Source organism: Aotus nancymaae, unplaced genomic scaffold (assembly GCF_030222135.1).
Source record: "Aotus nancymaae isolate 86718 unplaced genomic scaffold, 86718_ANA_hifiasm-v0.15.2.pri h1tg000088l, whole genome shotgun sequence".
Lineage (NCBI taxonomy): Eukaryota > Metazoa > Chordata > Mammalia > Primates > Aotidae > Aotus > Aotus nancymaae.
This window is the reverse complement of record NW_026988503.1, coordinates 15,113,795-15,128,249: the sequence shown is the minus strand read 5'-3', so window position 1 is coordinate 15,128,249 and position 14,455 is coordinate 15,113,795. Positions and strand designations below refer to the sequence as shown.

Sequence of the window (14,455 nt, the reverse complement as noted above, 5' to 3'; positions counted from 1 at the left end):
CCAGATTCATAAAGCAAGTTCTTAATAACCTAAAAAGAGACTTAGACTCCCACACAATAATAGTGGGAGACTTCAACACTCCACTGTCAATATTAGACAGATCAACAAGACAGAAAAGCATATCCAGGACTTGAACTCAGATCTGGACCAAGCAGAGCTAATAGACATCTACAGAATTCTCCACCCCAAATCCACAGAATATACATTCTTCTCAGCACCACGTCGCACTTACTCTAATATGGACCACATAATTGGAAGTAAATCACTCCTCAGCAAATGCAAAAGACTGGAAATCATAACAAACAGTCTCTCAGACCACAGTGCAATCAAATTAGAACTCAGGATTAAAAACCTCACTCAAAACCACACAATTACATGGAAACTGACTCCTGCTCCTGAATGACTACTGGATAAATAATGAAACGAGGCAGAAATAAAGATCTTCTTCAAAACCAATGAGAATGAAGACACAACATACCAAAATCTCTGGGACACATTTAAAGCTGTTTCTAGAGGGAAATTTATAGCACTAAATGCCCACATGAGAAGTGAGGAAAGATCTAAAATTGACACCCTATTGTCACAGTTAAAAGAACAAGAACAGCAAGATCAAAGAAATCCAAAAGCTAGCAGAAGACAAGAAATAACTAAGATCAGAGCAGACCTGAACAAGATAGAGATACAAAAAAACCCTTCAAAAAAATCAATAAATTCAGGAGCTAGATTTTTGAAAAGATCAACAAAATAGACCACTAGCCAGATTAATAAAAAAGAAAAGAGAGAAGAATTGAATAGATGCAATAAAAATGATAATGGGGATATCACCACTGATTCCACAGAAATACAAACTAAAATCAGAGAATACTACAAACAACTCTACACATATAAACCAGTAAATCTAGAAGAAATGGATAAATTCCTGGACACTTACACCCTCCCAAGACTAAACCAGGAAGAAGTTGATTCCCTGAATAGACCAATAACAAGGTCTAAAGTTGAGGCAGCAATTAATAGCCTACCAGTCAAAAAAGGTTCAGGACAAGATGGGTTCACAGCCGAATTATACCAGACATACAAAGAGGAGCTGGTACCATTCCTTCTGAAACTATTCCAAACAATATAAAAAGAGGGAATCCTCCCTAACTCATGTTATGAGACCAACATCACCCTGTTACCAAAACCTGGCAGAGACACAACCAGAAAAGAAAATTTCAGGCCAGTATCTATGATGAATATCAATATAAAAATCTTCAATAAAATACTGGCAAACTGAATGCAAGAGCACATCAAAAAGCTTATCCATCACGATCAAGTAGGCTTCATCCTGAGGATGCAAGGCTGGTTCAACATACACAAATCTATAAATGTAATCCACCACATAAACAAAACCAAAGACAAAAACCACATGATTATCTCAATAGATGCAGAGAAGGCCTTTGACAAAATTCAACAGCCCTCTTTGCTAAAAACTCTCAATAAACTAGGTATCGATGGAACATATCTCAAAATAATAAAAGTTATTTATTACAAACCCACAGCCAATATCATAGTGAACGGGCAAAAACTGGAAGCATTCCCTTTGAAATCTGGCACTAGACAAGGATGCCCTCTCTCACCACTCCTATTCAACACAGTATTGGAAGTTCTAGCCAGAGCAATCAGGCAAGAAAAAGAAATAAAGCATATTCAATTAGAAAAGGAGGAAGTCAAATTGTCCCTATTTGCAGACGACATGATTGTGTATTTAGAAGATCCCATCATCTCAGCCCAAAATCTCCACAAGCTGATAAGCAACTTCAGCAAAGTCTCAGGATACAAAATCAATGTGCAAAAATCACAAGCATTCCTATACACCAATAACAGACAAACAGAGGGCCAAATCATGAGTGAACTCCCATTCACAACTGCTGTAAAGAGAATAAAATACCTAGGAATACAACTAACAAAGGACATGAAGGATCTCTTCAAGGAGAAATACAAACCACTGCTCAAGGAAATAAAAGAGGACACAAACAGATGGGAAAACATTCCATGCTCATGGTTAGAAAGAATCAATATCGTGAAAATGGCCATACTGCCCAAAGTAATTTGTAGATTCAATGCTGTCCCCATTAAGTTACCATTGACCTTCTTCACAGAACTGGAAAAAAACACCTTAAACTTCATATAGAACCAAAAAGAGTCCACATAACCAAGACAATCCTAAGCACAAAAAACAAAGCTGGAAGCATCACTCTATCTGACTTCAAACTACACTACAAGGCTACAATAATCAAAACAGCATGGTACCAGTACCAAAACAGAGACATAGACCAATGGAAAAGAACAGAGGCCTCAGAAGTAATGCCACACATCTACAGCCATCTGATCTTTGACAAACCTGACAAAAACAAGCAATGGGGAAAGGATTCCCTGTTAAATAAGTGGTGTTAGGAAAACTGGCTAGCCATGTGCAGAAACATGAAACTGGACCCCTTCCTGACACTTTACACTAAAATTAACTCCAGATGGATTAAAGACTTAAACATAAGACCTAACACCATAAAAGCCCTAGAAGAAAACCTAGGCAACACCATTCAGGACAGAGCTATAGGCAAGGACTTCATAAATAAAACACCAAAAGCACTGGCAACAAAAGCCAAAATAGACAGATGGGATCTAATTAAACTTAAGAGCTTCTGCACAGCAAAAGAAACTATCATTAGAGTGAACTGGTAACCAACAGAATGGGGAAAAAATTTTGCAATCTACCCATCTGACAAAAGGCTAATATCCAGAATCTACAAAGAACAAAAACAAATTTACAAGGAAAAAATAACCTCACCAAAAAGTGGGTGAAGGATATGAACAGGCACTTTTTTAAAGAAGATATTTATGCGGCCAACAAACATGAAAAAAATGCTCATCATCACTGTTCATTAGAGAAATGCAAATCAAAACCATATTGAGATACCATCTCACGCCAGTGAAAATGGTGATCATTAAAAAATCTAGAGACAACAGATGCTGGAGAGGATGTGGAGAAATAAGAACACTTTTATACTGTTGGTAGGAGTGTAAATTAGTACAACCATTGCAGAAGACAGTGTGGTGATTCCTCAAGGATCTAGAAGTAGAAATACCATTTGACCCAGAAATCCCATTACTGGGTATATATCCAAATGATTATAAATCATTCTATTATAAAGACACATGTACATGTATATTCACTGCGTCACAGTTTACAATAGCAAAGACTTGGAACCAACCCAAATGCCCATCAATGATAGACTGGATAAAGAAAATATGGCACATATGCACCATGGAATACCATGCAGCCATTAAAAAGGATGAGTTCATGTCCTTTGCAGGGACATGGATGTATCTGGAAACCATCATTCTCAGCAAACTGACACAAGAACAGAAAACCAAACACTGCCTCTTCTTACTCATAGGTGGGTGTTGAACAATGAGAACACATGGACACAGGGAGGGGAACATCACACACTGGAGTCTGTTGGGGGGTTGGGGGGCCAGAGGAGGGATAGCAGGGGGTGGGGAGATTGGGGAGGGATAACATTAGGAGAAATACCTAATGTAGGTGACAGGGGGATGGAGGCAGCAAACCACCATGGCACATGTGTACCTATGTAACAATCCTGCAAGATCTGCACATGTACCCCAGAACTTAAAAATATAATTTAATAAAATGGCTTTTTCAATAACAGAAAGAAGAGATAGAGAACATGTATTTCTTTATAAAATTAAACTCAGTCAAGTGAAAAAGCCCTATCTGTACAAGAAAAAATCTAGGAAAACATGGTTGCTCTCCCCCAAAGATAAATAATTACATGAATGTTTCAAGAAAAGCATTCAGTGTATTTCTAAATCATCTAAACATGTCTCTCTGTATTGCCATTGCTCAAGGGATGTTTCCATGTTTTTCCCACAGGTCCATAAGCAAAAGGTAAATCTGTTGCCTTGACACCAAACCTAAATGCACATGGTAGCTGAGGTAACTTGGATGAAGAACATAGCTATAGCAAGGGGTGTTAGAAAGGAATAATGGAAGATGGGGTGTGGAACACCATAACTACTCAGCTTAAACCTTTACACAGAAATTTTTATTACATTTGAATTGCCTTGGTGTATCTACCTTACACAAAGCTCCTTCACAGAACCCACCTCAACCTGAACTGAATGAGTCAAAGAAAATCAGCACTCCTGACCATAGCTCATTTGGCCAAGGTGACTGTCTTCTTACGGAACTCATCCACAGGCTAGCCAGTGACCTGTGATATCAGTAGCCTTCAAAGTAAAAGTAGCCTAACCCATTCAGATTCCTCTTTGGGAACCTCAACTAAGAAACACCAAAGAAACTGCGCTAGAAATGCGCAAAACTGGGTGAAGGGTACAGAGGACCTTTTTGTACTGTTTTTTGCAATTTCCTATGAATATATATTTATTTCAAAGCAAAAAGTTGTTTTGTTTTTTACGTCAAGTATCAACTAAAACATGTACTATCTGTATTAATTTCCTAGAGCTATATTCGGTACTTTTTTCCTTTTGGCAAAAAATACCAGAAACAAGGTGGCTTAAAACAACAAAGATATTCCGTGCCACAGTTTTGGATGCTAGAAGTCAAAAATCAAGCAAAAGCCATGCTCCCTATGAAGTCTATAGTTTTCCAGCAATCTTAGGTGTTCTCTAGGCTTATAGAAGCATCACTCCAATACATGGCATTCTTCCTGTGTGTCTGTGTTTTCACAGGCCATCTTTTTATAAGGATACGAGTCATATTAGATTAGGGTCCCTCCTTAACCCAGTATGAGCTCCTTTTAACTAGTTATGTCATCTCCAACAACTCTATTCCCAAATAAGGTCACATTCTAAGGTACTGGGGTTTAGGACTTCAGTATATTTATTTGGGGGAGAGGGACACAATTCAACCTATAGCACTATCCCATCAGAGACCCAATTCTAGAATCTATTATTTTTCACAACAGAAATCTTGTTCATTTCTTTAATTAATCTTGGATCTCCTATATGTATCAGTCACTGTGCTAGATGCTATGAACACAAAAATGATTAGTATGACAAGTCTGGCTCGGGTTATTCATTCTTTTTCTGTAAGTGTCAGCTAAAGTTTCTAACATCCTCCTTCTGAAGGAATTTTTAGAGGTCAGTCTTCAGAGTCCCACTACAACTGCTCATAGGCATGCAACAAATGTCACAGTCCGCTGTAATGCTCTGTGGCACACTTATTATGTGGTGCTTTCTTGCTTGTTTGCTAATTTATTTGCCTGGTCTCCCCTCCTTCACTAAAATTTAAACTCTATGAGGTCACGGTTTGTGACTGTCTTTGTTCCTCTGATATATACCTATAAACTAGAAAAATCTTCAACCTAGTAAGCACTCAATTATTTGTTAAAAAAAAATTCACTGACTATCTGCATGTCAGACTATCTGTATATGATCCTTGTAGTCCTCATAATGACCCTCCTGGGCATCTGCTGGAGCACTAATTCATACTTGGAATTAAGGCTTTGAAAAGTTTTAATATAACCATCCTGACAAACAGGCATCAGAAGGAGTCAAATGAGGCATGATAACAACTTCAAACCAATTGGGCTTAGCCCAATTCTGCAGCTGTGGTCACTTTTATGCTCCCACAGCCAATCGAAAATGCTCCGTGTCCTGTATTCAAAAAATATTCCTATTTTATATACCGGAAATACAGTTCACTTTAATTTCTAAAGATAAAATCCCAACTAGATAGAATTTCTGATGCTTGAAATAGGAATACTTGGAGAGATCGTTGAATTTAAAAATAAAATACGTTTGTGCTTTCATGTAATCATACAATCAGAAAACTGAAAATAACCTCCACTGGCCAACAACAAACCACTACAATTCGAGCATTCCAAATATGCAGGGTGTGTGAGATCAAAGTCTAATTTGCTTTAAAATGCATGTAATTGATCCAAGAAATAACAATTTTAAATTAAAGCAATAAGCTATTTAATTCAAGCCATTTGAAAAAATATTTTCAATACTATTGAAACTTAATATTAAAAGTACATTATATAAAAATATTTTATGTCATTTTTAAATAAAGCTCATTTGTTTTATTAAACTGAACATTTTCTCCTAAAAAGACTTCAAGTATTAATTTTTCCATTTTATTCCTTAAATAATAAACCTCTTCTGACTCACTATATTACTAGTAGAAAATTGTGTGTGTGTGTGTGTGTGTGTGTAATTTCTTTAACCTAACACACATATACATATAATTTCTTTAACCTAAACAAATTTGAAACCAATAAAATTGTTAGGTCAGTTGTCTATTCATGATAGACATAGAACGGAGGCAACTTGGTAGGAAGAGAAGAATTAATATTTGAGCCCGACTGTTCTGGGAACTTTATATATATATTATGTTTTGAAGTAAAACTATTAAAAACTTTTCATTCCTTCTGTCCTAGACAGATATTTTCTGAGAAACACTCTGCCACCAACACCCAGATTTTAATGAGATTTTCACAACTTCTGCAAATCTGCTAACTTTAAATACTCATGCCTTTAACATCTGTAAACACATGAACGGACAAACAGAAGTTTCCTGAACGTATTATAAACAGCATGAATAGTCTAAAAATAGTAAGGTTTGTTTTCACATTCCAATTATTGGCTATCTTAAACTTCAGTGTTTTTTGAAGTTCATTTAGCTGACTCCTATCATCCTGTTGATTTTTAAGGATTTCTAACAGTTTAAATATTATCCATCATTTGCATTTGATTGTAAATTATTTCCACAGACAGAGCCCCACACCATTATTGTCCTCTGAAATGTCTTACCCCATCTGAATAGCTACCTTGGGACAGTGTGGGGTACATTTCATACACAAATTCCTGATTTGAAAGCTAGAAAGAATCTACAGAACCATCACACCCATTTTATGGGTAATACTACTGTGGCAAAGAGGAAGACAGTGACTTGTCCAGCCTCACACAGAACTTTGGTGGAAAACCTTTTACATAAAGCAACAGAGCTAGGAGGCCTTGACTAATTTGCAAATGCACTTAGGATCTGTGTGCTGGCTGAGGGTAACGCAAAAGCATCATGTGGCAGAAACATCACCACCGGTGAACATCTCGCAGTCTGGGGCACCACTGCAGTAGCCAGCAAACAGCACACACAGGGCTGAGTTTCCAAAGATGGTGACCCTGAACAAATGCAATTTGTGAAAGAAATAAGCCAAGAAAGAAAACATACGAAGCCTAATGGCACAAAAATCAAAATAAACAAACAATTAAAAAATAAAGTCAAAGCCTCCAGGCAATAGGGAAACAAGAGAAAGGAACTACAGATATAAGGAGGACATCACCACACTTTGCTTGAACAAAAAGACTATAACCTACTTTCAACAGTGATTACAGATACAAAAACCTGCCTATGCCCACCTCTTTACATTTCAAAGACAAATAAATTTAGTTGTGAAGAAAATTTACTACTTACCAATCCTGCTATTGGTGTAGACAGTCTATTGATCTTCTTAATGACGCCAGGTTTAAGCTTATTAATCAAACTGAAAGTAAATAAATAACATATGCAATTACAAGATGCCAATATCAGTTTAGTGATTTTTTTAGCATTCTCAAAAATAACACATATCACTACTCCCCCCCCCAAATACGTTATACAGAGCCAACAGCCCATCAGAAAGCAAATAACCAAGAAATCAAGTTGAGAGACAAAGAAAAATACCCCACACAACGGTGACTGGTCCTCGCTATCCTATATTCTCTATGTGTGGACACAGACCTACTTCTATGTCCAAAGCCATCCTTCAAAGAGTTAGTTCCACATTTATTAAAGAAAGGTAATATTTGCTTATGTTTCAATTACCAGTTTAAGAATCTCTTCATCATAATTTTGTTCACTTCGCCCAAAGAATACTATTTTCTACTAATAGTTTTCACTGATTTTTTTTTCTCAAACTGATCATTTTTAAAGGTAGCTTCAAAACCATATTATTTTGCCACATTTAAAAGGTAAGGTGGACTCATACAAATAGTCAACTAACTTTTTGGTGATTCATTCAAGCCCATAAATGATTGCTTTATTACTATAGCAGAATGACTGGGCGAACATTAAATTAAATGTACCAGAACACCCTAAATTAACTAAGTTACCTCAGAGTCTAGTACTTTAGATTAAACAGAACAAGTTTAAATTAAAAAGAAAGATACTGCAAAGACATACATGTCTCCATACTCTATAAAAAAGAAACTTGGCTTTGACAACTGAAACTTGAGTACAATTTTGCTTCTAAATCTAGATTATTATGAATTCTTTTTTTATTGTTGATCAGTAACACTGTGCCAGGTCATGTAGAAATTTAATGCTCTAAAAATGCTTTTCTATTAATGTTAGCTTAGTTAATTAATCATTAATCACCGTCAGAGAACACTACCTTGAAACTGATATTCCGATTCAAAAACCCATCCACAAGAAACAATTTTTTATTCTGTAACAGCGCTCCAGAAAGAAGGCAAATAAAGGAGAAATCATTAAACATTCTGAATTTACTTGTCTCCTCGGCACAATGGGCAGCAGATAAAAAGAAAATCTGAAGCCTGTGGAATGTCACTCCTTCAACATTCCAAAGACTTATATATACACTCGAGTGTGCTAAAAATAAAAAAGACAAAAGTCTTGATGTAATAACCTACAGAATGTTGTTCAGCAGGATTCATAATTACAAAACAGTGGCTTATGAAGACTTTGGTGAACAAAACATGTTTTTCTGTTTTCATGGTTTCTACACACAAAGATCATTTGACAAGTTAGTCAATATAGTTAGTAATACCATCCTCTCGATAGAACAATTATTCCCTGACACCTAATTTCTGATTTGTACACAGAAAGCCAAGTAGAAAGAAAAGTTTTCTCCCTCATATCCACATGATTTTTCTTAATCACTAGCTGAGGAGGCAGAAAAGAATTCAGTAAGTTTATCAGAAATAATAATTCCTAATTAATTCTTCTAGTTGTTCCCTATGAACAAGGTATTTCTATATTTCCATTACTGGTGGCATTCCTGCAATGCATAGAAGAACTAATAACTGCAGTGTTACTGAATGGGAACATAATTCTGGCAAGTATAAATCAAGAAATTATTTGCAGTTTGTGACCACTACCTTGGCACTGACTTTCTTATAGTAACTTGTATTTTGAAGTTTAATCTTTAAATGACATAAATTGGAGGCCATTATGAGCTAGGGCAACATATAAAATGTCAGGAAAGTCTGGCTGGAGGAAGAGTGTCATAAATTTCTGCTCCACCTATTTGAGTCACTGGTGACTTTGACCAGGTCATTCAGTTTACCTGTTTATATCACGTATCATTTTTGTGTTACAGGTTTTGTAAGAGAAAGTACGTTTTTAAAAATACAGTTTCTGGAGTTAGAATTAATAATATCACCTACTCTGAATTCAGTCAGCCAAGGAAAGTAGAAGATACAGCTAAAAGAAATAGAAAAGATAAATGATGTCTCCCAGTAATGAGTTAATTAACTCCTACCTCATCAGAAGGTTCCAAAGCTGTTACTTAGAAGCGACATACACACATGGATTAGCATTCCTTTTCCACCCTAAACCTTCGAGTACATATGCAAACACGGAAATAACCATGAGGAAAAAACAACACTCTGAATAACACACAAACCAGCCTCTAAAAAGTTGAGTCACTGGAGGAAAACGCTGTATTATTTTGTTAGTAGTTACAATGGTCATCTATTCTAAACACTACAAGCTGGAGAAAAGACACAGGTAGTCTTGGCAAATACTGAACATCCAATTAAATTATGAATCATCAAAAATTATTTTCATATGCAGTTAAAGGAAAACCTTTTAGAATATTTCTTCTAAGGAGAAAAACAGTGAGTCTTACAAAATCTAAACCTCTGTGAAATTTAAGTGTGCCTAGAGAAATGGGGGCATAATCTTATGTCAAATCAAAAAAAAAGTGCCGTCTATGGAAATACTCTTTTCTACAAGTAGAACTTCTTTGCATAATAAGCATTCTTCAATCACACATATGGAATTCCTACGGTAACACTGGCTTCAGGTAACTGACTCTATTCAAGATTCAAGTAACATAATAACCTTCCAGATACCTCTATGTAGTAGGATCTAGAATCAGTCAAGGAGCCGTTTTATCTGTTTGTTTCCCCTTGTTCCAGCTCTCTAGCCCTAGGTAGAATTATCTCTGTCTTCCTCCAAGCCTTTCCTTAAGGCCAGAGCCTGAGCCTGGTTATGTGCTTGGATAGTGCATCAGAGGCTTGCTCTTTTGGTAGGATGAAAACCAGAAGAAAGCACCTAGTAATTTGACACCTCCCAAGGCAGAGCATTCACAGGTAAAGCCAGCAACTTCTCTCCTCCCTCAGCTCACCCCTTGCTAGGATTGGAATGTTTACATTCTTCCCAAAACTCATACCTTGAAATCCTAACCCTGAAAATAACAGTATTAGAAGGGGGAGCCCCTGGGACATGATTAGTCATGAGAGTAGAATGCTCACGAATGGGATTAGGTCCCTTATAAAAGAGGCTCCTGAAAGCTGCCTTGCCCCTTCCACCACATGAGGTTACAGTGAGAAGTCTGTCTACGAAGGAAGCAGGTCCTCACTATATGCCACATATGCCAGTGCCTTGATCTTAGACTTTCCAGCCTCCAGAACTGTGATAAATAAATGTCCATTGTTTATAAACTGCCTAATTTATGGTATCGTGATATAGCAGCACCCCACACGAAGGTATGTCTCAAGTCGTCTCCTTCCTTTTCTTCTCACTCCCCTCCTTCAGCCTCAAACATATTGTCCACTCCTTCAAAGGAGTTGCACAATGACAGATACTAGAGAGCTGGCTCTGTTCAAAAGCCTTGTCAGTAAATATAACCCAACTTTAAATATAACTCAGACAGGAAATTCAGAAAACTGTACATAAAGCTCTATATAATGTCTGGCTTAGTTATAAAAGCTTTAGTGAGAACTAGAATTTGATGCTCTGTTTCTATTAGTGTCCAGAAACTAGTTTTAAATGCCAGATTTCATTTTTCCCTTTATCAGAAAGATTTTCAGCTGAGGTACAAAATTTATGGATACCTTTTGAGCTCCTATTTCCAAAGATTTTCAAAATGAACAAGAAAGATGACTTTGAATAACATATTAATACACTGAATGAACTTTTTAACCTGTGAATTATTGTATTGTACACCTACATATTTCTAATATCTTTTTCATATGCATTTTCTAAATATCTATTATCAAACTTCTATTAATAACTAAATTTTTTAAAGATATAATAAAGATATTACATTTTGTTCACCAATTAAAGAGCAATGATTTTTGCTTTTTTAATGTTTTATTTTTTATTTCAGTAGATTTTTGGGGAACAGATGGTGTTTGGTTACATGAAGAAGTTCTTTGGTAGTGATTTCTGAGATACAGGTGCACCCATCACTTGAGGACTGGACACCGTACCCAGTGTGTAGTCTTTCATCCCTCACTACCCCGTACTATTCCCCCGAGTCCCCAAAGTCCAATACATTATTCTTATGCTTTTGTATCCTCATAGCTGAGCTCCCACTTATGTTTAGAACATAAGATGTTTGGTTTTCCATTCCTGAGTTACCTCACTTAGAATAATGGTCTCCCATCCCATCCAGGTTGCTGCAAATGCCATTATTTTGTTCCTTTTTACGGTTAAGTGGTAGTCCATGGTATATATATTTACACCATATCTTCTTTATCCAATCACTGATTGATGGGCATTTGGGCTACTTCTATATTTTTGCAATTGCAAATTGTGCTTCTATAAACATGGGTGTGCAAATATCTTTTTCGTATAATGACTTATTTTCCTCTGGTTAGATACCTAGTAATGGTAGATCTACGTTTAGTTCTTTAAGAATCTCCACACTGTTTTCCATAGTGGCTGTACTAGTTTACATTCCCATCAGCAGTGTAAAACTGTTCCCTTTACACTGCATCCACAGCAACAACAATTTTTTTTAATTGTTTTATTATGGTCATTCTTGCAGGAGTGAGGTGCTACTGCATTGTGGTTTTGATTTGTGTTTCCCTGATTATTAGTGATGTTGAGCATTGGATTTCATATGCTTGTTGACCATTTGTATATCTTCTTTTGAGAATTGTCTATTCACGTCCTTAGCCCACTATTTGATGGGATTGTTTGTTTTTCCTCTTGCTGATTTGTTTGAGTTCCTTGTAGATTCTGGATATTAGTCCTTTGTCAGATGTACGCATTGTGAAGATTTTCTTCCATTCTATGCATTGTCTGTTTACTCTGCTGATCGTTTCTTTTGCTGTGCAGAAGCTTTTTAGTTTAATTAAGTCCCATCTATTTATCTTTGTTTTTGTTGGATTTGCTTTTGGGTTTTTGGTCATGATGTCTTTGCTTAAGCCAATGTCTAGAAGGGTTTTTTCAATGTTATCTTCTAGAATCTTTATGGTCTCAGGTCTTAGATTTGAGTCTCTGATCCATCTTGAGTTGATTTTTTGTATAAGGTGAAAGACGAGCATCCGGTTTCATTCTTCTACATGTGGCTTACCAATTAGCCAGCACCATTTGTTGAATAGTGTGCCCCTTCCCTACTTTATGTCTTTGTTTGCTTTGTGGAAGAGCAGCAGTTGGCTGTAAGTACTTGGCTTTATTTCTGCATTCTCTATTCTGTTCTATTGGTCTTTGTGCCTATTTCACACAGGATTTTTGTTTTATCCACTATACGGCGTTAATGCATTTGCTTACTTTTCCTCTAAACACAAATTCTGCTCCTTAAGCATTTTAATGTGTACTAAATATGGCACTATGCTGGGATCGGCAGCAGAGCAATCAGACAGTCCAGCTGCTAGAGGCACAGATGACCTTCTCCCCGCAAACAGCATTGCCTAGCACTTAGCAAAACACCTGGCATTTCACAGGTGCTTTACAAATATTTACTAAAATCCACTGCCCCGTTTTTAATGCAGAAATATTTCTGTGAAATATGAAGCAAATGATTCAAAATCTCTATCTTCTTTATAAAGAAATTTTTAAATATTTTACCTATGCTTTCAAATGCTAGAAATGTTTTTTGCTTTTAACAAAAACACTCCTCTCTAGTATTTTGTTGTTGTTGCCAGAGAAGCCAGACTTTGATATTCTCTTATTTGCTAGTGTTGATCGTGTTGATCAAAAAAGTAAGCTATCAGATACATTAACTTGGACTGATTAGCTTAATTACGTAAATGCCTTACTAAAATTTGAAATTAATATTTTAATATTTTCAAAGATTGCTAGTAAAATTGATGTAAGTTTAATTTCTAGAATTTCTATGGTAGTAATTTTGAATACTGCTGAATTACCTACAGCACACAGTAAAAGTTAACAGTAAACGTTAAGATGGCAAAGTGTATGGAACAGCAATATCAGTACCAAAGTAATTTATAGTCATCACTTTCTTATGATGGAACTTTGTTTTATAGCCTTACTGTTCTGCTTGAAGCATCCTGAAGTGAGTCTAGCAAAGCTTGAGAAGTCTCAGGGCAGATACCTTTTATTCTGAGACTCTCAATAATTATGGTACTAATGGGTTTCACTGAGTAGTAGAAAATTTCCCAATATCACCACAAACGCAAAGGGCATTTAGACACAGACCTTACACCCTTCACAACGATGATCTCAAAGTGGATCACAGACCTAAATATAAAACCAAAAACTATTAAAACTACTAGAAGAAAACACAAGAGGAAGTCTAGAGACTTTAGGCTTGACAATGACTTGTTAGCTATGACACCAAAAGCACAATTCATAAAAGAAATAACTGATACAGTGGACATCATTAAAATTAAAAATATCTGCTTTGTAAAAGACATGTCAAAGGAATGAAAAGACAAGCTACAGACTGAGAGAAAATATTTGTTAAAGGCTAATCTGAAAAAGTACTCTTACCTAAAACATACAAGTCTTAAAAAGTCAACGATAAGAAAATCTAATTTAAAATGATTAAAAATCTGATTTAATCAGATAAGAAAATCTGATTAAAAAATGGGCCGAAGACCCTAACAGACACCTCACTGAGGAAGACATGAAGATGACAAATAAGCACATGAAAAGATGCTTCACACTGATACATCATCAGGGACATGCAAATTAAAACAACAATGAGATACCACTACACATTTATTAGAATGGTCAAAATTCAGAAGCCGGACAACATCAAATGCTCACAAGGATGTGGAACGAGAACTCTCATTCTCTGCAGGTAGAAATGCAAAATGGTACAGACATTTTGAAAGAAAGTTTGGCAGTTTCTTACACAACTAAACATACTCTTGTATGATCCAACAATCATGTTCCTTGATATTTACCAAAAGGAGCTAAAAATTTACATTTACACAAAAGTTTACACAT

General features: G+C 36.1%; 1 protein-coding gene across 6 annotated transcripts in view; it reads right to left on the bottom strand.

The window, feature by feature from the left end:
- LMO7 (LIM domain 7) overlaps positions 1–14,455 on the bottom strand; it is a 229,263-nt gene that overhangs the window by 128,031 nt on the left and 86,777 nt on the right. For all 6 annotated transcript variants that reach the window (XM_064369107.1, XM_012472043.2, XM_064369110.1 and 3 more), the window contains exon 3: positions 7,499–7,568. In XM_064369107.1, the coding sequence (XP_064225177.1) occupies positions 7,499–7,568 (70 nt within the window). The remainder of the gene's footprint in view (positions 1–7,498; positions 7,569–14,455) is intronic.